This window comes from Aethalodelphis obliquidens, unplaced genomic scaffold, assembly GCF_003676395.1.
Source record: "Aethalodelphis obliquidens isolate GAN/ISIS:26980383/991018 unplaced genomic scaffold, ASM367639v1 scaffold51, whole genome shotgun sequence".
Classification (NCBI taxonomy): domain Eukaryota; kingdom Metazoa; phylum Chordata; class Mammalia; order Artiodactyla; family Delphinidae; genus Aethalodelphis; species Aethalodelphis obliquidens.
The window spans coordinates 136,847-161,887 of record NW_020837995.1 but is presented as its reverse complement, the minus strand read 5'-3'; the positions used below and the strand labels follow the sequence as shown (position 1 = coordinate 161,887).

At 42.7% G+C, this 25,041-nt stretch overlaps 1 protein-coding gene and 1 non-coding gene across 7 annotated transcripts in view; both read right to left on the bottom strand.

Annotated features, from left to right (window-relative positions):
* The window catches only part of CHD8 (chromodomain helicase DNA binding protein 8), a 55,421-nt gene extending 30,623 nt beyond the window's left edge, over positions 1 to 24,798 (bottom strand). Inside the window, exons 1-5 of one of the 6 annotated variants that reach the window (XM_027083667.1) lie at positions 24,554 to 24,798; positions 7,079 to 8,136; positions 5,817 to 6,188; positions 4,709 to 5,094; positions 3,618 to 3,732 (exon numbers count right to left, since the gene is read on the bottom strand). In XM_027083667.1, the coding sequence (XP_026939468.1) occupies positions 3,618 to 3,732; positions 4,709 to 5,094; positions 5,817 to 6,188; positions 7,079 to 7,921 (1,716 nt within the window). In that variant the 5' untranslated portion in view covers positions 7,922 to 8,136; positions 24,554 to 24,798. Of the gene's footprint in view, positions 1 to 3,617; positions 3,733 to 4,708; positions 5,095 to 5,816; positions 6,189 to 7,078; positions 8,137 to 14,016; positions 14,107 to 24,553 lie in introns of those variants that run through there. The other 5 variants (XM_027083663.1, XM_027083666.1, XM_027083668.1 and 2 more) reach the window with 5 other exon arrangements.
* Positions 2,480 to 2,552, bottom strand: TRNAD-GUC (transfer RNA aspartic acid (anticodon GUC)). The gene has a single exon. It is a non-coding gene; the product is annotated as a tRNA-Asp (tRNA).
* Positions 24,799 to 25,041: the final 243 nt, after the last annotated feature.

Below are 25,041 nucleotides of genomic sequence, written 5' to 3'. Positions count from 1 at the left end.
TCGGAAGCTGGCAGATTCTTATAAAGTTAAATGGTTAAATGTTTAACTACCCCATAGTCTATCAACTCCTGGGAATTTAGCTATGAGAAGTGAAAACCTATGTCCACAAAGTATGTGTACTGAGACTGTTCATTGCAGGCTTACTCATAACAGCTCCAAATTGGGAACAAACCAAATGTCTAATAGAATGAATAAACACTGTGCTATATTCATAAATAAAAATGTTTCTCAAGAAAAAAAAAAGAATGAACTTCAGATACATCAACAACATGAATAAATCTGAACAACATTATGCTGAAAAAAGTGAGACCCAAGAGTACATACTACGTGATTCCATTTACATGAAGTTCAAGAACAGGCTAAGTTTAATCTATGGTAATAAAAAGGGGCACAATGGTTGCCTATGTGGAGGTGTGGGGGAGAGGATGGTGAACTGACTGAAAAGAGGGTACAAGGGAACTTTCTGGGATGATGGAACACGGGATGTCATTAAATAATCTCTCGGGGCTTCCCTGGTGGCGCAGTGGTTGAGAGTCCGCCTGCCGATGCAGGGGACAGGGGTTCGTGCCCTGGTCCGGGAAGATCCCACATGCCGCGGAGCGGCTGGGCCCGTGAGCCATGGCCACTGGGCCTGCGCGTCCGGAGCCTGTGCTCCGCAACGGGAGAGGCCACAACAGTGAGGGGCCCGTGTACCACAAAAAATAAAAAAATAATCTCTCTACTTTGGTGTATATTTCAAATTTTTCATAATAGAAAACAGTGTGAGGAAGAATGGCTAGATCTATCTTTTTGATAAAGAACTACCTTCAAGATATATTGTTGGAGGAAAAAAGCAACAGTACAGAAGAGTAGGTATGGAATACATACAGTAAGTGGTAGTGGAATTAGAGTGCTCATGAAAGTAAAGAATATTTCTGGAAAGATACACAAAAATAGTAACAGAGGTTACCTCTGGAGAAAAGACCTGGGGGACTGTGAGGTCTCCATTGCCAACACTGGTATTACCAATGTTGTGGGCTTAATTGTATCCCCTCAAATTCTTATGTTGAAATCCTAACCCCTGGTACCTCAGAATGTGACTGTATTTGAAGACAGGGCCTTTGAAGAGGTGATTAAGTTAGGGTGGGCACTGATTCAACTGGATTTGTGTCCTTAAAAGAGGAGGGAATTTGGACACACGCAAAGACACCAAGGATATACGCACTGAGGAAAGACCATGTGCGGACACAGTGAGAAGGTAGCCCTCTGCAAGCCAAGGAGAGAGGTCTCAGAGGTAACCAGACCTGCTGACCTCTTTATCTTGGACTTCTAGCCTTTAGAACTGTGAGAAAATAAATTTCTGTTGTTTAAGCTACCCAATCTGTGGTATTTTGTATTGGCAACCCTAGGATATTAATACACCACTTTTGAAATTTTTTTAATCTTTGTATTTCTTGTATCACAAAGATTTGCCTTCAGTTTATGTTTTGTTTATTTAACAAACACCTTATTTAACCCTTTGTTTATTTAACAAACACATATATAACTCTTACCATGCTCTCTTACCTAAACGCTGTTCTATGTGCTTTATAAACATTTACATTTAAGCCTCCTAACAACCCTACTTGGTAGATATTACTATCTGCATTTTAGAGATGAGGAAATTGAGACACCAAGAGGTTAAGTAAACTTGCCTGAAGTGACAATGTTAGTGAACAGTAGCGTTAAGATGAGAACCCAAGAAATCTTGCTCCAGTCTGTGGTCTTAACCACTATGCTGTTTAGAGAATTTTGTTGTTGTTGCACATGCATAATTTTTTAAAAATATATATTTATTAATTTTTGGCTGCATTGGGTCTTCGTTGCTGCGCACGGGCTTTCTCTAGTTGCGGCGAGCAGGGACTACTCTTTGGGCTTCTCATTGTGGTGGCTTCTCTTGTTGCAGAGCACAGGCTCTAGGCACGCGGGCTTCAGTAGTTGTGGCACTCGGGCTCAGTAGTTGTGGCTCGCGGGCTCTAGAGCGCAAGCTCAGCAGTTGTAGCACACAGGCTTAGTTGCTCCACCGCATGTGGGATCTTCCCAGACTAAGGATCGAACCCATGTCCCCTGCATTGGCAGGCGGATTCTCAACCACTGCACCACCAGGGAAGTCCCATGCATAATTTTTATACAGTTAAATGTATCGATCTTTCCCTTTATGACTTCTGAATTTTAATACTCTCCTTAGAAAGATCTACCTGATTTTACAATTATTTAAAAAAAAACTTATCCATGTTTTATAAAGGTTCATGATTTCGATTTTTGCATTTAGACCCTTGATTAAACTAGAAATTGTTTTTGTTAAAGAGTAATGCAAGAAATCCAATTTTATTTATTTCTTCCTAAATGTGTAGCCAGTTGTCCTAACTTAATTTATTAAATAATCTTTCTTTCCATTGATTTTATTTTTTTATTATTTATTTATTTATTTAGGCTGCACCACACGGCTTGCAGATCTTAGTTCCCAGACCAGGGATTGAACCTGGGCCCTCGGAAGTGACAGTGCAGAGTCCTAACCACTGGACCACCAGGGAATTCCCTCCACTGATAAATGGCCTTTTAACTCATATACTAACTTCTCATAACAACTATTTGAATCCTCTTCTAGACTCTATTATCTTTTACTAATCTCTTATTTCTTCTCTAATTTTAAACTCTTAGTAATTATTATTTCATAATGTACTCTAATGTCTGTTAAATCTAGCTTTTGCCTCATTCTCCTTTTCAAAAATGTCTTGGCTATTCTCACATGTAAACATACCCCAGAAGAACCGAAGTCTCAGTTTATCAAGGTATTGAATGCATATTAAGGAAGAGGGGATATAAAAAAATAAATAAATAAAATTCAAATCAAAAGAAAAAAAGTTAGAGGGGAGACATTTATAAAGTACTGATAGCTAGTGAGGCACCTGAGGTTTGTTTAGTCCAAACCTCCATTTTTCAAATAAAGAATTTACACATAGCTAAGTAACCTGGCCAGGCCCATTAGAGCTACTTAGAAGTACCACGGGTCTCCTGAATCATTAACAACACATTCTTTCCATGGTTGGAAACTAGAGCCAAAGATGGTACCATAAGGCAACAGAGATAGAGGACTAAAGTTCTTCTGGTCCAGCTTGTTTTATTCTCTTCCCAATGTTTCTCATCTTCAAAAGGTAGCAAAAACATTGTACCTTAAACACCCCAGTTCTCAGCACCAAAACCCTGAAGTTTTGGCAAGAATTGAAAACCCTGAAGTTTTGAAAGAAATAAGGCAAAAGGGGGATAGCTGGACAGTTCTAAGAGAAACCAAAGTATTGCCATACCCAAAACAACAATCTTGCAGCATAATTTCATATTTGCTTAGTCTTTGAAACACTGGAATTTGAGAAAATGAATATTGCTTTTTTATAGTAATATGCTTTTTGCCTAAAAAAAATTCAAATTTAAAAGACATGACCATGACCAGATCTTGCCTCTTCTACTTTTTAGGACTACCTCTGGTTTAGAAAAACTGGTGAAATGTGCATAGGCTTATCGTCTCTCAGTATCTATTCTTGGTCTGTCTGTCAGAAGTAAAACATGATTTTTCTCAGTAAGTTCTTCAGGGCTCCTTTTACCTGAATGCTGCTTTCTTCATCTTCCCGGGGTGATTGTGCAGGCATGACTTCCACATCTGAATTATCAGATGAGGTATTACGCTTTCTCTTCTTACCCACCACAGGAGTGATGGTGCTAAAAAGGAAAAACCAAATTCAGTTACAGTGAAGGCAAGGAAAATTTAGGAGTAAGAAAATATAATTAATCTAAACCATCACGTACAAAGTCTCCAGGCATAAGTGTCTAGATCTTCAGTCTGTGGGACACACAGCTATTGAGCAGCGTGTTTGAAAAAAGAAGACATTAGGGTTTCTAAAATACCAGCTGACCTTTACACCAGATCTGACAAATCTCTGTTACCACTGTATTCACAAATACCTGAAGAAAGGTAGAATAACACAGCAGAATGAATTCTTGACTAAGAATTACAAGGCCTTGTTTTAGTTCCAGTTCTGTCACTAGCTGGGCATTAGTTTCGTAAGTAGCAAACACTGATGATAACATCTGGCCTGACAGCTGTTGAGGATCAAGTTTGATACCAGATATGAAACTTGCTTTTTAAAGCTGAAAAATCCTGTACAGATATGAAGCATTATTATAATTACACCACAAAGCCTGAAGAATCTCAAGGAGTGGAAGCTAGAGAGAAAGGAGTGAAGCTACAAGACACGGAAGAAATTCTTGTCAATTGTGACAAGAATTATGTGGCAAGCCATGGTTCGGTCAAGACTGCTTAAGGTTGACAGTGGCTGCTGAAATCTCCCCAGTTCACAGATGAAATGAAAGAACAGGGCAGCTATGTCTACAGCAGCTCTTTTTTACTGGTGTGGGTGGTAGGAGGCTAGTGAGAAGTCTTCCACACAATGGTGATACAAAATCGGGAAGAATATAGAAAAACACAGGCACAGCTTTTAAATGTAACCCCTAACACAAGACTGGCTATCTTTCCCGTGCCTTGGTGTTCACTTGGGACAGAGAAAAGAAAGGCCTTATTATCTTCTAATGATAGAGAGATCACCTTGAGCTTTGTAGCTGCTGAATACAACACGAATTTTAAAATGTATGCACTATCCTCAAATGTCCCGTCAAAAGAGCAAAGGGTGGTACTTACTTTAGTTTACTCTTGCCCTTGGTTTTGGAGGTACCAGATGTTTTGCTCTTCTTTGGCTTTTCTTCCTTGAGCCTCTCCCCACTGCTCTTCTTCCTGCGTTTCTTTTCACCTTCCTCCTCAGGCCGAACGCTAGGCAACTCATCCTCATTCAGGACTCGAGGTATGTTCTGTTCGCCCCGGGCACGGGCCCTAGCAATGGCCTCCGCTACAATCCGATTTGCTTTCTCTTGCTTCTTCTGGTGCTCCAGCCTACGGTTTTCCTCGATTCCCGTCTTGCCCCCCGTATGAGGAGCAGAGCTTGCTGGTGAGGACAGAGCTGCCACTTCACTGGCACTTAGAACTTTAACTACGGAGAGCCCAGAAGAGGCCCCTTGGGAAGAGCCGGCCTACAGAAATAAAGACACTAAAATTTCAACATGCTTGTAGCTGAAAAACCTGAATAAAACAACTCTGAAGCAGGTAGGCTAGAAACGTCAGTTCTCTAATTCCTCAAGAACCAGACTCACACCAAGTCTTACTGAACCTAGAGACACATTCCCAAAAAAAAAAAAAAAAAGTGTTTTTTGGTGGGATGCAGATGAGAAAAGGCAAGAACTGTGCCAAATTAACCTTCAATATACTTAAGCCATGCTCCTAATGTCAATACTCATCTCCATAATTCCAGAAAATTTTCAAACAATACAACCAACACTGGTCTCTAGGCTAAAGGTAAAAAAATTCAAATTCTACTCTTGGCCTACCTTCATCTCCCTGGGGGTGAGAGGAAGGACAATCACTTGGCCTCTTTAAGGCTATTTCTTTATGTTTCAAATGAGAGGATATTTCCAGTCATTTTCATTTCACAAGAACATTAAGAAAAGATTGTAAATGAAACGGTTCAAAGACAAATACCAGACAAATCATCTCTGATCCCAAACCCAATAATAACCCTCAAATCTTTTCATGATGTAATTACAACAAGGTTTCCACGGGTGAAGGAACTAAAAGTCTGCATGTCACTTCAGAGGTATGAACCTAGACTGGCCCCACGTTCAACAGTGAGTGACTGCCGAGGGGAACAGCCCGGGACTAAGGGATGTGCTTCCCTTCTTCACTATGGAAGTCTCACCTGGGGCTGCAGCACCACCTTGAGCGGTACTGAAAGTCTCTGTCCCGGGCCCTGCCCTGGTCCCATTATCTGAGCCTGCTGCACAGAGGAAAGAGCCACTGGCTGGGCTGAGGATGGCTGCTGGGGCTGTGGCTGCGACGACGGAGGCTGCGGTACAATCTGGATCTTCTGCTGTGGCGGCTGCACCTGCAGCTGGATAGTCACTACTTTGGCCGGCTGCCCCTGGGCATTCTTGGCTTGCGTCAGGGCTGCCAGCTGGTTGCCCTGTAACACTATCTTGCCTGGCAGACTCCCCAGCACGACGTGCCGGTGTCCTTGGGGACCTCCAGACTGTGGCTGCTGGAGGACCAGCGTGATGCGTTTCGATTCACCCTAGAGTGAAGAAAGGAAATTGCAAGAGAGGTAGAACATTAAAGAATGGCAGACCCCTTAACGTTTACGCCAGTTTTCCTCATCCTAGAGTTACAACAGCTGAGGGTCAGAAAGCACAGTATAATTCCTTCTGTTCATCCTCCTTTCTTGATAAGATCTTTTCTATATAACCTCTGCCCAGCGGGTATCAAGCCTGTTCTTGAAAAACTGTTGGGAGGCTCGCTCTATTTCTATGGCAGTCATTCCATTTTCTGGAAATCTATTAGAACAAAAGTCTATACTGAACTGAAATCCACCTCCTTATAGCTTCTCTCCACCAATGCTACTTATCTTAATATTGTCTTCCCCTCCCCCCAAACTCTTCTGGCCCTTGATTCAGAGACTAGAGCCTCTATTTTCTTATACTAGAAACTAGCCTTTTCACTGGGCAAAGTCAGAGGAGGACAATCTTAGTAATAAGAACAGGGGAGAGATACACATAGCTTCCGTAAGTCTTGCAAAAAATAAATGTAGTTTTCCAAAAATGATTCTTGTTCCCATTGCATCCTATATTACTCATATAACTTTATATCATACATTATTATGAGTTCTTGTTTAAGGTCTGTTTTTCCTGGCAGACTGTGAGCTCTGTAAGGACAGGGACTGTGTCTATCTTGTTCAGCACCAGCTAGGCACAGTGTGAATATGTAGTAAGAGCTCAAAAAAATACATTAACACTAACTGCTTCCACCTAGTAAGTGATAAATACAATGCTGTCAATACTAACTGATAAAAAGTAAAGATGGAATTTAAACAGGATTTCCTAGAGACAGCTCTCCTGTGCTTGCTCTCACACAGTTGCTGGGCCCTCTACTAAACCAAAATTCACCTCCCCCTTTCACTCAAGTCACCTGGGTAGGTGTAGAGGTCAGTGTAACTGCAGGCTTCAGTGGGGGCCCTGTGGCCCCAGGGTTTCCAGCAGGAGCTGAACCCTTAACTGGCTGTAGGACCAGCTGCTTTACTGGTCGGCTGGGCTGGACAATGCGCTGAACAGTAGCCTGGTTCCCAGGGACCTTGGCGGCCAACACTGTATTACCAGAGACAATGGAAACACCAGGTCGAAGGGGAGTGCCGGTTAGCACTTTGGTAAAAGTGACTTTTCCACCATTGGCTGTGCCAGCCACGAGGGGCTGAGCTGTGCTGGTGATACCTTGGGCCTGAATTTGTGCCACATGGGCACCAGTGACTGAGGAGCTGGGTGGGGCCTTAAGGATAACAATCTTAGGGGCTGACTGAGGTGGCTGCCCTCCAGCACTACTGGAGGGAACAGCTGTGGCAGAGACACCCATGAAAGGATTCCCTTGGCTCAGGATCTCCTGGCTCTTGGAGACCTGCAAAAGTCCTGACGTTGGCGTCGGTGTCTGTAAGACAGGTGGGGCTGGCTGCTCTTGGCTGACGGGCTGAGTGGTATAATCATGCAAGGTTAAAGATTCTGGAGCTGGAGCTGTCGATTCTTTGGGAAGTTCTGTGGGGGCTGTTTCCTCTGGTGGGGGGACCAAGTCACTTGCTGATGAATTCCCCACATCACCACCTCCACCATCCTGGTTCATCTGATCCAAGGAGTCCAGAGAGCTTGGCAGTCCAAGGGCTTCCTCAATAGGGTCTTGTGTAACCTGATTGAAGCTGTCATCAGTAAGAGAGTCCAGGCCAAATAAATTTGGGTCATCAAACAGATCCATGATGGGGTCTGCCATCTTGGGAAAGCAATGGGGGTTACTTCCCCAAGGTTTAGGGAGGGAAGGGGAGGGGGGGTAATGGCTCTCCCCTCCCCTCCCCTATTAAGAAAAAAATGTACACAATGGAAGAGGACTACTCTTCAGGTAAAGAGGCAAGAAACAAGTGCATGTCAGATTGTCCTGACCTTCATGGAGCAAGATGGCTAGGTCTTCAGAGGAAGATGGTGGAACTCCTGTTGTAGGAAGACAAATGACAAATAAGCAAAGTAGGTGACCTCAGGGAAAATTTCTAGCCTTAATATCAAATAGCATCAAAATAATAAGAGAAGAGGGAAATGTGAGGTAATCTGAGGACAGAGACACAGCGGAAAGAACATCCACATTTCTGCTTTAAAACTAAAACTAAAAAAGAAAAAAAGAAACAATCCAACGCCCTTTTGGGGCTCTTACACACTTTGAAGCTTCTGTCTGTCAAGATCATTCAGCTATCTCTGTCCATTTCTTTTAATCATTATCATTCTTAGGTAGAGATCAGGAAATTTAACATTCATTCACCTTCTATTTCAGGTTCGTAAGTTGACAGAACTTAACAATATACCAGCAATACTTCAGTGACTATAGCTAAAGCCTTCTGGATATACTGTATTTTGTAAGTTTCCCTTGTATTTTAGATACTTTGACTTACTACTGGCAAAAATAACCACCTTTAACCAAGCTTATAGTATAATCTTACCCAGGAAGTTTCACAAACTTCATTCTACCTAACCTATCAATGAATCGATACGTAGTGTTTCTGTTATGACGTCCCCTCCCCACTTTCTCATATTTAAGATCAAAAACTTCCTTTGCAAGAGATTCAAAGAATTCTACAATTTCATTCTAGTTTATATTCCCAACTTTCAGTCTCATCACTTCCTATGCTCTCATCACTTCCCATATATACCCTACATTCCAGTCCAACTAGAAAATACAGTTCCCTTAATGACATTCCTATCTGCATGACTTTGCCTATTATGCTGTAGTTTCTTCCTGGAACATCCCCACCACGCTCCTCCCAAACTTCTCTTCCAGCTAAAATTTCTGACACCCTCAAAGGTCTTCTACTCCACAAGGTGAGCCCTGAACCTCCATAAGGTGAGCAATTTTTGATGACTTGGTCCGTTCACCTTCTTTAAATATCCACAGTGTTGTCTGCACCTTATTTAAAGCACTTATATTTAACATTTTATTAAAATGGTAAGTTTCTTGTCCATTTCCTCTGAAGGCCCAAAAGGTTCTTTTGTGCAAATTATAAAAAGCTGCCTACTCAAGATACTTGTTTGCCATCTGCTGGAAAACTGTCATACTAAACATATTATCTATGATGATAGTGAACACCTGCAATGCACACCTTGCACAACCCTGCATGGTGGCCCAGCTCCTCTTTCCCCGAGAAAGAAGAGTTTCTGAATGGTGGGGACCACGTCTTATTCATCTGTGGATCCCTAAAGAACCAGAAGAATATCACATACACAATAGCTACTCAAAAAAAATTTAATGAATTAAAGTATTTGCTTGCAGTGTCTGGAATGAACCATTCAGTCCTTAGAGAAACTAACTGTTATTCCCTGATTCCAAGATGAGACAGCAGAATACTTCCTATCTTGAAAAACTGTCCTACAAATAACTGAAATTATGTTTACTAAATCCACATCTGGGGCTTTAAGTTCATAAAATGCTGGGAAAAGGAAAAACTAAGACAAGGAATTATAAGTACATCACCACCTAACTAAACTACATGAAAGTGTAGTATCTGCTCTTTGTATATGATATCAATATTTGTCAATCCAGAAAAGCCTTGCTTGATAACACCATTTCTCCTAACTTTTAGAAGATATCAGAGGAGAAATTTGTCAGTGACACAGTACAGACTTGACTGAAGAAGGCTCTTCCACACAACCCCCAAACTTTTTTTCCCCTTTCCTTAACCCATTCCAGTTATCCTTGTAAAACAATATAATGTGGGTAAGTAGCCCAGAAAATCAGACATAGATAAGAGACTCATCAGTAGTTGGCACATCAGTCAAAATTACAAAGCATACATGGCATCTCCACCAATGTTAAACAAGATCTTCCTAGCTTCAGTAATTGTATACCCTTCACATCTCAACCAGGGTCCGTATCACTTCCCACTCCTGGTTAAACTATTCCACTAGCTCATTCCAGCCTCTCCTATCTAACACCTGCCCCAAAGTAACTCAAAATGGTGATCTGAAGAGTTATGGATAGGACTTCCCTGGTGGCACAGTGGTTAAGAATCCGCCTGCCAATGCAGGAGACACGGGTGCGAGCCCTGGTCCGGGAAGATTCCACATGCTGCGGAGCAACTAAGCCCATGTGCCACAATTACTGAGCCTGTGCTCTAGAGCCCGTGAGCCACAACCACTGAGCCCGTGTGCCACAACTATTGAAGCCCACACACCTAGAGCCCGTGCTCCGCAACAAGAGAAGCCACCGCAATGAAGAGTAGCCCCCACTCGCCACAACTAGAGAAGAGCCTGCATGCAGCAACGAAGACCCAATGCAGCCATAAATAAATAAATAATTTTTTAAAGTTATGGGTATTTCTTAATTTAATGAAAATCTACTCAATGATTTTATCGATTTTCTCAACACTACCATCAGCTGTTTTCTAGTTATGCCCTACTTTGCCACCTATTATCTTTCACTTCCTATTCACTGTCAGAGAAGTTACACTAAATATCTAACAGTTAAATGTCACAAAAAAACTACAGTGAGGGCTTCCCTGGTGGCGCAGTGGTTGAGAGTCCACCTGCCGATGCAGGGGACACGGGTTCGTGCCCCAGTCGGGAGGATCTTACATGCGGCGGAGCGGCTGGGTCCGTGAGCCATGGCCGCTGAGCCTGCGCGTCCGGAGCCTGTGCTCCGCAACGGGAGAGGCCACAACAGTGAGAAGCCTGCGTACCGCAAAAAAATAAAAACTAAAAATATAAAAACTACAGTGAAAGTTTGCACTAACTAAAAGTTTATGCTGATAATAGTTTATAACCTGCCTTTTCTTCCATGGGGTATTTTGTCCTTTCCAGGACTCCTTGCTATTTATTCACCCAAATGCTCTTCCTTCCCTCCCTCCACAACAGCCCAACGTCAGAGAGAGAGAGAGAGAGATCTCATTTTTTAATGGGAGAAACGAGGCTAATAGCTTCTGAAATATTTCCTTACTTCCATATGACTCAAGTATAAATTTTTAAAGGTCAATGCACTTATCATTTATCTCCCTTCCCAATTTTTGGACCAAATTTCTGCTTCTCCTGGGTCAGTCGGGGACCAATAATTTAAAAACCACAGCATCAAGTCACACTACTTCTCAGTCCCATCCCATCAACTCACCTCTACTGACCTAATTCATCTTGTACAATTTTTTTAATCCTAGTCTCCAGCTTCTTTTTTAACTCATATCTTTAAGTTGTCCTTGACTCTCAAAAGAATAAACCTTCTCCAAACATATCTCCAACTTTCTTCACCCCTCCTTCTGTTCCTACTTATGGGTTATCCTGGCTATACCCATGTCTGGCCTACTCTACCAAGTTCATCTACCCCATGGTAGATGAGCTTGGTAGAATTCTCTTTCCATGGTTCAAACCCTGGTAATAAAAATAAACAGATGTTGGACTTCCCTGGTGGCACAATGGTTAAGAATCCCCCTGCCAATGTAGGGGACACGGGTTCGAGCCCTGGTCCGGGAAGATACCACATGCCACGGAACAACTGAGCCGGTGCGCCACAACTACTGAGTCTGCACTCTAGAGACCGTGAGCCACAACTACTGAAGCCCGTGTGCCTAAAGCTTGTGCTCCGGAACAAGAGAAGCCACCTCAACGTGAAGTAGTCCCTGCTCACTGCAACTACAGAAAGCCTGTGTGCAGCAACGAAGACCCAATGCAGCCAAATATAAATAAATAAATAAATTTATTAAATAAACAGATGTTAAGCACTCAAATATACCAAACCCTTAATATATCCCTAAGTAAAGCAACTGCCTAGATAAAGAAATCATAGCAAACTTTAATCATATTGAGAATGAAAGGCCAGTCTTCATCTACCACTGCCCCAAAGAGGAACATATGTATATGCTCAAAAGGAAAGACAGAGAGCTTGATGGTTGCACTTAATCACTTTCCATAATTCCAAACTAATGAGTAGACTAACGACAGAAAATCTTGGAGGGGAGGGAGGGAGAGGGGGAGAAGTAGTACTAACTAGTAAGTTAAGGTTAAAATCCAAGGCCACCCATCTAAAACTTCCAAATAACAAGCCAGAGCAATTCTTTATATAAAGCCCTTCATCTCATCGTCTTCTTTAAGGAGAAACTACTCCCTTCCCTTGAAATAAATATAAACTGATTTTTTTTGCAGCTTTATCATCTTTAATGTAGTTCTTCTGGGTTTTCTTAGAAACCTAGAGTCCCAACTCTCCTGTTCTTATTTTAACGTGTCTCCCAACCCTCGCCCATTTCAATAACAACTTGTGGGTCCAATCATAAAAGACTTAGTTTTAATTCTACTCTATACTTTTCCATCTCAATCTCCCCATACCTTTCAACAAAGCAGTGATTCTCAACTGGGAGATGGAAGGTATGCAAAGTTTGAAAATGTGCATTCGGTGTTATAATTTTATATTTGTCAAATGGAAAAGGAAAACATCTCATTGTTTAGGTTATTTATATTCAATAAAACTGGACAACATGGGTAGGGGTGGGGGGCAGAAAAAGAAGTATGCCTGGTTTGGAAGGATTATCGACATCTCTGTGATGGGGTAAGATTTCTTATGGTCTCTCAAAAGGGAGTTTATCATATTGTTTATGACGGATGAGAAACACTGCAACAGAAATTAGTCCAGCTGTCTAAGACATAAAATTATATAAACTGAACTACAGACATCCATTCTCCCTTACAGATTTCTCTGTACTATCCATCCTCTTAGAAGATAACAGATGAATGCCATATTGACAAAAACTGATCTTTTCTGGGGGGTTAATATGCACTTTTATAAAGTAGCAGCCATGCCCACTTAACCTCTAACTGCTCAAAGAACAAACTATTTTACTTCAAAGTATTAATCTTGTTATTGGAAACTATTCTTTCAAGAGGATCAGCATAGGCAGGCAGGCAGACATAAACACGATATGGAAACAAGATGGGTAGAAGCAGTCTGAGGAAACCCCTTGAAAATAAAATAAATCAGAAGGCTTAAAATGAAACTCACCAACATAATTTTAAAAGAGGAGGATTTAAAAACTGTATCATGGAGACACTTGTGAAACCCAAAGGGTCTCAAATCTTATAAAGAAATGGGAAATAAACATCCAAGGTGAACAGAATCACAATTTAGGATCAGCAAAGGATCAGGATGGAGGGACACAGACCATAAGAAATAGAGCTATTAACTTGGAGCCACTCAGGAGATTCTCCTCACGAAGGTCGAGATCCTAGGCCATTTTCTCTATCTTCACCATTCTCAATTCCAAATGTGTGGCTACTCTGTTTTTGTTTTCCCAATTACAGAAAAAAGCACTCAAACCTCAATCAGGAGTATGGACATTTGGGGCAAACACGGCTGGTAAAGTGAGTCCTTCTGAATAAACAGGGAAAGCAAAATAGGCAACTATGAATGCTAAAAGCATGTTCGTATGTTCAAGGGGTAAAGGAGAAACTACAGAAATTATATGTACTCATGTGGAAGGGAAGGGGCAAGGTAAGGAAGTGCGGGGTTGACGGAGAGGGAGACGCGACTGGGGGCGGGGGTGGCGGGGACCCGGGTACAGTACCTGCTCATACTGCCAGGGCTGGTGCCAGTAAGGCCCACACAGCAGAGGAGGGCGATGTCGGGCAACTGGAGCCCCCAAAATGGAGGTGAGGTACATGCTCTTGAGGGAGTGAGCTAGCGGGGTGCCCTCCAGGGTGGGGATGGCCAAGACGGGAAGAGGGGGGGGGGGGGGGTGTGGATGCCCGGGTGGGAGCAATGTGAGGGTGGAAGCTACAGGCGGGAAGGCCCGACTAGCCCTTAAGTAGAAAAAGAGCTGTGCCTCACCCCAGCAAGAGAGGTGCCTTTACCTGCAGCGGCCGTGGGGGGCCGGTTCGCCCCTCTCGCTGTCTCTCCAGCACCAGTTCCCCCTCCTCCAGCGCAGCCTAACTTCATGCTCCTGCCCGCCCCGCGTCTTCATTGGCTAAACTTCACTGCCACTCACGACAGGGGCAAACACGCAAAACAGCGCAGTGGGCGGGACTAGGCAGAGCTTCCCCCTCCCCCGCCACCGCGGGGTTAGGTTGAGAGCGCACGGAGAGGCCTATCCGGTTTCCAGGGCCGAAGCGAAGCCTGCAGCTTGCTTGAAAAAAAAAAAGGAGCCTGGCCAGCAGAACCGTCTCAAGCTGCGGGAAACTAGTCCTGGCGATTAAATTCCCCCACCACCTACACTGTTTTCTGCACACCAAAGAGCGTAAACTCGGGAGGGAGGGTTCCACACTAGGCCAACTCCGCCTCCCTCTGAATCCCCTGCCTTCTAGCAGCACTGTCAACTCCTCTGCTGTAGTGACTGCACCTTCTCCCACGACCCATTAAAAGGGGCCAAATCTTCCGTCCATCATGGGAGTGAGTCAGCCCAATTGCTGGAACATGGGGCCTTTTACTCTTAAAAGATAAAGCGCTCTCTCTGCCACAAGCCAAACTGCATTCTTGATAGCAATGAAAAACAGCCATGAGACGTGTAGAGGAAACTCTTAAGTAGCTCTGAAGTTCAGTCTTGCTAAAGTGTAAATCACAAAGAAGAAATCAGAGGGAGATAAGATTGAAGGTATAGGTAAGGGCCAGACCCTTCAAGGAAAGAGCCTTGAACGCCATGTTAAAGCATTTTCTTCTAGTGGATGAGGAGCCACTGAAACATGGAATGACATAATCAGAAATGCATTTTAGTTGGCTAACTCTGGCTGTTTGATAGAGAATAGATTTGGGGGCTGATGTAACAGAGGACACAGAAGTAGTCAGGGGGCTGCTGTGGTAGTCCAGAAAAGAGTTGTATTGTGGATGCTTGCTGATTTTTTTTCCTGCTTCCCCCTTCCTATATTGGGAGAATAGCACAAGGTTAAAAGTCTTCAATGGAAGAGTGGATCTTAATTCCCACTATAGAGCTGGGATGGGTGGGTGGGGGTACTGAAATGAGGGGCAGAGTCCCATCTCCTCTTCCTGTCGGAGAAGAAGTACGCACATGACCTAGCCTAGTCTAAGTGGACACTGCTGTGGAAAACCTTGACTTTTCAGTGGTAATACAAAGATCCAGAACCAACCAGTTAGACAATATTCAGCAATGTCAGACACTGGAATTCTGCAGCATCATAGACTGTTCAGTGCTATGATCCTGGCCACGTTCTCCATGTTTCCAACTTCCCTTGGTTTCAGATCATTTTCTAAATCAGATCCTCTAGCATTCCCACTGATTTTGTGAGCCACACAATATCCTTTGAATATGTTCCCCTTCTGCTTAAGTTAGCCAAAAGATGATTTCTGTTGTTTGCAACCAACAAGATGATTAGAGCCTGAATCATAGCAATGTGGTTCAAAAGGTAATGATAGGAAGGCAAGGCCAGAGCGGAATAATACTTAGGGGATAAAAATTGGTAAAACCTAGAGTTTACAGGGAAAGATGAGTTCAGCCATGTTTAGTCTGAGTTACCTATAGCATGTTAAGTAGTGATATTCAATAAAAGGTTGGATTATAAATATAAAAGTTGCCTTGGTGACAGAGTTATCAGTATCAAAATAGTAGTTTTAAGAGTGGAGATTACCCAGGTAATTACTCTGGGTAATCAGAGCTAGTATATGAAACACTGCACCAATACTGTTGGGGAGACAACAGAGAATGTGAGGGGTCTGTGAAGAACTGGATGTCCATTCCAAAGAGAGCAGCTGCTATTCAGCTCTAGTTAAGTGTTGCCATATGGAAACACACATCCAAGATTGAAAGAGAACTTCAGGTTTTTCAAAAGCCAGAAATACAGAGTTTTATGTAAATCTTCTGGGTTTTAAATGCAGACAACTAATTTTTTTTAATGTTTTAAACACTATGCGTTAGAAAAAACACTTAGCTGGAAACCCCCAAATTTGAGATTTTCGGTGTAGGGTGAAAAAAGCTAAAGAGGAACCCAAGAGAACATCAGGATTTAAGAATCAGAATAAGCCACACCTACTAAGCAGGTAGAGAAGGCAAAGCTAGAGAAGCAGAGAGTGCAATATCACCAAAGCAAAGACAGTAGAGTGTTGCTGAGGGAAAGAGCGATCAATTGCATTGAACAAAGCAAAAATGTCCAATAATATAAGAACTTTAAAATGTCCATTGGATTTAATGCATCTCTACTTTTCACTGTCAAGCTAAGAGTAACCAGTCCCATATGAGCTTTCATAGTACTTTTGTTAAGTACTCTTTGGGGATAATTATCTTCTACGTCGTATTTTAGTTATATTTGTATGTGGAGGTATGATGAGCTTAAAGTCAGAGGGATCTGGGTTCAAATTTCTGTCCCACTAAGTAAATAAACCTTTCTGAGTCTAGTTCATTCCTCTGTACATAGGGGGCTCAAATTACAGGGCCATTAGTGAGGATTAATGAAACATCTCGCACACTTCTTGGTATGTAACCACTATTTCTAGGACGTACTCAACGAATGTTGCTGGATAGACTATTTAGAAAAAACTTTTTCCCAGTGTCTCTACCTACCTTGGAGATGCTAGGCAGCCTTAGAGGGAATCACCACCCACATGAATGGCCTTCAAAATAATTCATTAATTTCAGCAGGCTAATATCTATTGAGTTTGAATATGCACTGTAGCCCTTGCTTCCTCTACATTAAATCTAATTTACAGCAAACAGGAATAACTATATTTATTTTTATTTTTTTTGCGGTACGCGGGCCTGTCACTGTTGCAGCCTCTCCCGTTGCGGAGCACAGGCTCTGGACACGCAGGATCAGCGGCCATGGCTCACGGGCCCAGCCGCTCCGCGGCATGTGGGATCTTCCCGGGCCGGGGCACGAACCCGTATCCCCTGCATCAGCAGGTGGACTCTCAACCACTGCGCCACCAGGGAAGCCCTGAAGTCACACTCTTAACCACCCAACTATACTATGGTGTAGACTACATGCCCCTATTACAAATTCTCTTGTAACATCCATAATTTCTCTTTTGTAGTAGCCTGAATAACATTATATAATTCATTGTTTGATATCCATCCTCCCCCACCCCCATATTAGAATGCAAGTTGCACAAGGGCAAGGCCTGTGTATGACTTATTACAATATTTCCTTGGCTTATCAGGTGGTAAAAGGCACTCAGTGTACTTCTGTGAAGGAATGCATTTTCAACTTCCAGCCAAAGGTGTGTGGTAGTGGGGCTGTGGAGGGGTAATGCGGAACTATCTGACCAAAACCAAGGGCTTCTCCAGACTGCTGAGATAGTAAACAGGCAGTGGCACATTTCCTACCAGAAACATTCAGAAGAGGCATCACAACATCTTAAGCATCTTCACTTTTTAGGACCTGTAGCAGACACAGCTTTCAGGTATAGTAAAAGAAGCTGCATCCAATACACATAAAAGACTATTTTCTATAGTGTGGTAATTACTATTGAAAGCAATGAAATTTCAGTTATCTCCTTTAGGCTTGGGACCATAAAGCCTCAGTGGTGACCAATTTGAAACTATGGCAAGAAGTGAATGGATGAAACCATACCCATATGACTCAAAAATAGGGCATGGATTCATTCTTAAGTCAGCCTCATTGTAGATTTTTTTCCAGTAAAACTCTGGAGTTTTGGTCTAAGTCTGAAGACAGAATGTAAGAACCTAATTTTTAACGATCACTGGGGTCAAGTTAGACTGGATCTGGAGAAGTTCCTCTTCACTGGCACATGTTCACCAAGGTGAAAATAATAGTCTAGGTTCTAGATGAGGAATATCTAACTGGATTAATATATCTACCTTGTGTGACACCACTTTTGGACATCCAGCGTAAATAATGATATACATAATTTTTTTTTACTGAGGTAATACTGGTTTATAATGTTACATAAATTTCATGTGTACATTATTTTTCTACTTCTGTATACACTACAGCGTGCTCACCACCACAAAGTTACTTTCCATCCATTGCCATACAGTTGATCCCCTTTGCCCATTTTGCCCTCCCGCCATAATATATATATTTTAGGTAACAGAGTCCTGTTCCTCTTTATGCTCTCCCACACCACCCTCGCATGCCCTACTTTAATTGGGCCAAGTATACATATATTTTTTCAGCCTAACAGAAAAATATAAATATTTACTTACTTTTTTTTGGGGGGGGGGCCACGCTGCATGGCTTGCACAATGTTCCCCGACCAGGGATTGAACCTGGGCCGCAGCAGTGAAAACCGGGAATCCTAACCACTAGGCCACTAGGGAACTCTTAATTATTTATGAGGGATTGTTTTCACTGCAACGTTTATGCTAAAAAATGTATGTGTGGCTGGGGGGAGAAACACTGTTATTATCACACTTGTGCCTCTAGGCACAAAATGTGACCCAGCGACATGGGACTGATGAAAATTCAGTTGGCTAGTTTGACTTGCATTGGCTAAAAAATTGAGTTATTTGCAAGACTGACCAAGTGATTTTCCTCTGTAGAGCTTGAAATATTTCACATAATCTTATCTTCAAAATAACTAAGTTAAATAAAAGAAACTATTCCTTTTTTTTTTTTTCCTTTTAACAGACAGAAATACAAAGACAAAAAGAAATTTTACATTCTCAAGGTTCTACAACTGCTAAAGACACAGCTTTAACAGGCTATGGAATGCCTACTTGCCTAATGTTGTGGTCAAAGACAGTTCTCCTCCAGGGGTCAGCACTGAATTTCTAAATGTAGCGAGACGATAATGAATGAGGCTTTGAAGTCTGACAGATCAGAGTCCTACTCCTGGTTAAATGATCTAACCTCACTGTCTTATTTTTTCTCTTCTGTAAAATGAAAGTAACATCACATACATTTCCAGAGTTATTGTGAAGATTAAAAGATAATGTACAATGTTTGGCACACAGTAGGCAAATAAAAAGTTTATTATTCCCTGTCCAATAATTTAAAAACTAAAGGTTTCCCTCAAAGCAAAATTACTCCTTAGAGGTTTGGCTGAGCTGATCTGCTAAGCAGAATGGTGGGACACTAAAATAAATGCAAAAGTTTCATAATTAGAATAGCAGGACTGCTGGGCAGGATCAAAGGACTAGTACCACTGTGCTGAGAAAGCAGTATAACCCTTTAACCTCAAAACCACGGAACAGACTTCAACCAGCACGGTGGCTAGGCCAACAGGCAGGTAATTCTATTAATCATTTTTTGTGTTTGTATGAACGATGCCAGTGTCTGAATACTCCATTTACTTCACAATGCCTGCCTGTGGGAACTTACAGTTCTCCAAATGACTAGGCTGTCCCTTGGTAGCTCACATGCCCAGACCCAGGTACCTCAACTTTTGACTCCCATGACTTTCAGGAAAGCAGTGAATGGAAGTGACCACTACCCATATATATTTAATTCTTCAAGGAAAATGTCCCTCCAACAGGAGGCATACCTGAAAAACAGGCAGAAGCACTACACTTTATAGAAGAACTAATGTGTAAATAAACAAAGAATGACTGGGTACTGAGTGGAAGCAATGAAGAATAAAACACTGGGGACTTCCCTGGTGGCACAGTGGTTAAGAATCCACCTGCCGGGCTTCCCTGGTGGCGCAGTGGTTGAGAGTCCGCCTGCCGATGCAGGGGACACGGGTTCGTGCCCCGCTCCGGGAAGATCCCACATGCCGCAGAGCGGCTGGGCCCGTGAGCCATGGCCACTGAGCCTGTGCGTCCAGAGCCTGTACTCCGCAACGGGAGAGGCCACAGCAGAGAGAGGCCGGAGTACCGCAAAAAAAAAAAAAAAAAGAATCTGCCTGCTAATGCAGGGAACACGGGTTCAAGCCCTGGTCCGGGAACATCCCACATGCCGCGGAGCAACTAAGTCCGTGCGCCACAACCACTGAAGCCCGCGTGCCTAGAGCCCGTGCTCCGCAACAAGAGAAGCCACCGCAGTGAGAAGCCTGCGCACCGCAGCGAAGAGTAGCCCGCAGCGAAGAGTAGCCCCCGCTCAGTGCAACCAGAGAAAGCCCACACGCAGCAACGAAGACCCAACGCAGCCAAAAATAAATAAATAAATTATTTTTTAAAAAAAAAAGAATAAAACACTTAAAGTTTAGTGTTCATGCAACTTGGTAGCTCCTATTCAAAAATCCTGAAAAATCTTCCCAGTCATTCAGTTTATTTAGATGGATGTATCCCTGATATACATCTGATATCTGTAATAAAACATGAAAATCATAGAATATGTGAAGTATGACTTTCATGTTCTATTACAAAACTGTATTATGATTTGGTTCTAAGTAGGCAGCCAAACTACTGAAATCACTGGTTTCTTCTAGAACCAAAGAGAAATTCCCATATTACTAATGGGACTGGGTACTTCAGAATACCCATGTCCCAAAGGAATAATCCCTAAAGATATAATGTATCCCCAAAGTATGCAGTAGAGGAAAAAAAGGAGGCAGGATATTCCAAAGGTTTCTCTAATGACCATGAGAGACAATTTAAGAAACCCCAAAGACGTTACAGGTCTTGAATATCCTTCCTCTCAGGTGAAATTAAGAATTCAGTTAATACATATTCTTTCTCAGAGAGTTACTGATATAGTTTTAGGAGAACTACAAAACAAAACAAAAAGGTGTTGTTATTACAGAGTTACTAATTACTGGAATATTGGGACATTGCCTAAAGGATTAGAACTATCAGATTTAGGGTGCTGACATACAGTGGAGGAAAGAAGCACAGTTCTCTTATTATCTAGTAATTTCAGTAGTATGTCATTTAATTACTTTTTTAAAATGAAATAAAGTCTGAAAATACCAAATAAAAAGAAGCCATACACAATAAATTTCTCTGGAAATGTACTGAAGGAATAAAATCAGGAATGGTTCATTCTTTCAGTTACGAAGCCAATCTTTTCTTAAAAATTACACATAAGAGTAAGTAATGTTTAAAATCCTTGCTTTGATGTTGAAATATTTTTGTACTTTTATTTGAACATGTTCTGGGAACTCTTTTCAAACAAACTAGTGAGAATATACTTGGAAAGTCTGAATAGGAAGAGGCTAGAACATTGTCTAGGCTTCCTACACTGCTCTACTGCTTGGAATACATTCCTGGATTCATCCCTGCTGAAGGTGAATGCAAAGAAATTATCTATGCCAGTCTTTCTGTTTACGCTAGGCTTTTGATGATCATGTAATGTACATTTGTGGGTAGAAATTAAGTGCTTTATTTTTAAAAGTCTCCTGCTGCGATCCGAAAGCAAGAATTAACACATTTTAAAGTTGAGCATTTTGCTTCATGCGTCATTCAACAACCAAGGGTCTAGTGAAGGATAGAAAGTGACCGGTGACAAAAGGGCAAAAGAAATGTTACCTATTGAAGAGCTTAATGAGAAATCTCAGAGACTACAAAGAGGTGGACTTATTTTGCAATACAGAGACAATGAAAATCTTCAAGACAATATGAATTAGTTTTTTAGGCAAAAAACAGAGCCAAATTACAACTTCATACATGTGTACACACAACACAAAACAGAGGTTAATGCTGGGGGAAGGTTATCCAGGATAAAATTCAAAATGTAATAAATGGTTAAATAAACCTTTAGGCAACAGTAAATGGTTCATACAACGGCTTTGTTATATAGAAATACAACTGTTGGGACCTCCCTGGCAGTCCAGTGGTTAAGACTCCACGCTTCTACTGCAGGGGACGCGGGTTCAATCCCTGGTCGGGGAACTAAGATCTCACATGCCGCTCTGTGCGGTCCAAAAAAAACCCAAAAAACAAAAAACAGAAATACAACTGTTACTCGGGTATTAGGCACCAAAGGAAGTATACCTTGAAAATTAGGATCTCTGCATTCTTAAACGGCCTCAAGACAGATGCAAAAAGGGACAATGTAAGTGAATTAAAACAAAAGGCAAAGTGAACAAAATTGTAACAGAAGGATGAAAGGAAGAGCACCAACTCTGTGAGAAAGAGAATAAATAATTAATTAAAGAGCAGATACAAAAAGTTAAACTGAGTAAGATATGAAATGATAGTCTATCAATGGACTGAATGCTAAAAGTAAAATAGTAAATACTAAGTTGGTTACAGTAGTGCAAGGGTAGGTCGAGCAAAGACCTACAGATCAGGGGCTGGCTCGAATGCAACTCCAGAAGTGGAGTGACTTCTAGGGGTGAAGGTAGAGGGTCCAGAAAAATATTTGTCTTCTGTTTATCCTTCAGGTATTAGGCTAAACCTAAGCTCAGAAGATAGCTTAACGCTTGCAGGACTGTGGACAAACAATATCTTCAAAGCATTTAGTATTCATCTGAACATTGTGAAGATGTTACAGTCCTTCCACAGATAAGAATATCAAATCTCATTCTTTCAGTAAGCAAGCACAGTGCTTGACACCCACAAATTAATCTTAAGAAGTAGTTTTGCCCAGAAATACTGCACCCTTTCCAAAGGAGATGTGTAAAATGGTTTCTTTTAAAGACTAAGCCCCATCGTCATCCTACCTTACCTTCAAAAACTCAACTCTTCACATAAAATGGCAAATTTTTCTTGTTACAAGCAAAACTCTGAAGTGGTCGTTACCACAATACCAATGGGAGAGGCCACAACAGTGAGAGGCCCGCGCACCGCAAAAAAAAAAAAGCCCACATGCACAATATAGATCACACATGGGGAAGGTGACAACCGTGCCAGTACCCGTGCACCGCTCCATCAAATCCCTTATCCCAATCCACTACTCTTTTACTACTGCAGTTTTTTTGTTTGTTTGTTTGTTGTTGTTGTTTTGAGGTAAGCGGGCCTCTCACTGTTGTGGCCTCTCCCGTTGCGGAGCACAGGTTCCGGATGCGCAGGCTCAGCTACCATGGCTCACGGGCCTAGCTGCTCCGTGGCATGTGGGATTTTCCCGGACAGGGCCACGAACCCGTGTCCGCTGCATCTGCAGGCGGACTCTAAACCACTGCGCCACCAGGGAAGCTCACTACTGCAGTTTTAAACCTTCCCCCAAGCCTGTCTTTACACACACAGCTACCCTCTCTTTGGCCAATGTCCTTCATCTTGCCTTGCAGACCCACTGGCATACCGCTCTTGCGACCTGACTTCTCAAATAAAAAATGTTGTTTTCCTTGTCATAATTTTTCTTTTCTTTTAAGGGGTGGGATAATCCAAAATACTTGGAATGAGAAGCTTCCCTTGTTCTGGCCCTAAGAGGCTGACCATAGTTTGTTCTGACAACTATTTGTTGATTAATAGAAAAGAAATTCCTAAGCAGAAGACGTTATCTAATGAACTAAGAGAGAACGTTATTCAAATCACAAACTCACCTTCTAGCACCTAAAGTGCCCCACACCAGATAGGACCTCACATGATTCTAAGGATAACCAGTTAGAGAATCCCCGACTGAACTGACAGGTTCAGAACAACATGAAGAGTAAACAAACTGTGGATGCTACTGTGATGGTAGGGTGTAGTAGACAGATAATGCAGCTCCTCTGGTGTTTGGGGCGCTCCACTATGTCTATTCTTTAAAAGAAAAAGACATCAAGTTCTAAGTCTTCGACTTCTGGTTCCCTGTGCTCATTGAAAAGAGATTGGCTCACTAAACATCTATACACCACTATTCACCTCTTCCTTGAATACCTTAATCATTTAGGACTGACCCTTAAAAGGTAGGAGCTGCTGCATTTGCACAGCTGCTGCAATGGCAGGGAAATTTCCTGCGACACTAGAGCCAGGTAAATAAAGAAATTGCATTCGCTCCGAGGTAGGGGGAGGGGTCTTCTGGCACTGAAGAGTTTACATAATGCAACAGAAAACCAGTGAGCTCTGCAGACTTGTCAATGGAAATGCAAGGCTTGAGCTTCTCTCTTCCCACATCTCTGAACACGTCCAAAAGCCTGCTCTGCTCTCCCAAAGATCCACAGAAATTACGCCTAAGAATGTAAAACAATCTGCACAGGCTCACCCCATGCTCTCTTACCCACCTTTATTGCTAAAATGCAAAAAAAAACAAAAACAAAAAAGGAAGAAAAAATCCCTAACCTCCCACTTCTGAGTCCAAAGTATGGAGTAACCAAACGGAGCCGGGGAGTTTTCCCTCCTCTGAAGGGGAAAAGAAAACAAGGAGCTGCCTCAAATCTACACGATACCCAGCAATGCAATGACAAGCCCTAAAAACTTCACAGGCGCCGGCGCAGCCCCGTTCGCGGCTCGGCCCGACTCGGGCCCCTCGGCCCGGCAGCCGCCCTCTCCCCCGGCCTCTCACAAAGGAGAATGGTTCAGTCCAGAGCATCACCCAGCACCTGATCCCTTACAACTGGGGGACGGGCAGAGGGCGGGGGCGCGAGGAGGAGAATGAGTTATGGAAGCCAATTCTAAGAGCCTCAGCTTTTGCAAAGACTCTTGGACCAGCACTGAGCGGCGGGCGTGAGCGGAAAGCCTACCTGAACAAGTCCTGATGCTTCCTTTCCAGCCAGCGTTTCAATTCACCCTTTCGGAGAACAAGGCGCCTTCCGGCGGAGCATGGCCAGCCCTCGGCTCAATCTAGCTTGCTAGTAGTCCATTCTCCCTCGCTCCGCCCAACTACGCTCCCACCCACCAATGGCAGGGCCTACGCCCCGCCTCTTCCAGCAGGGTAGTGTGAGTACTATCCAGGAAGTCTCTTGAGGGTGGGAGGGCCTAAAAGGCTGAGGCAACCACAAATATGCCTGATTGAAAATAAAATTTGGCGGTAGGTCGGCTCTGACGGCTCTCAGTTCACGGACTTTCAGATCTCTCGGCATCTTTTCTTGATCCCCGCCGTTGGGGGCGCTCTAAACGAAAACAACGTTTAGTTACCTGTTTCTGGGAAGCCATCTTGGATCGGGCTGGTGCCTTAGGGCGGGGAGGAGGAAGGAGTGCTCAAGGAATTTGAAGTCCCTTTCGGCGTTCT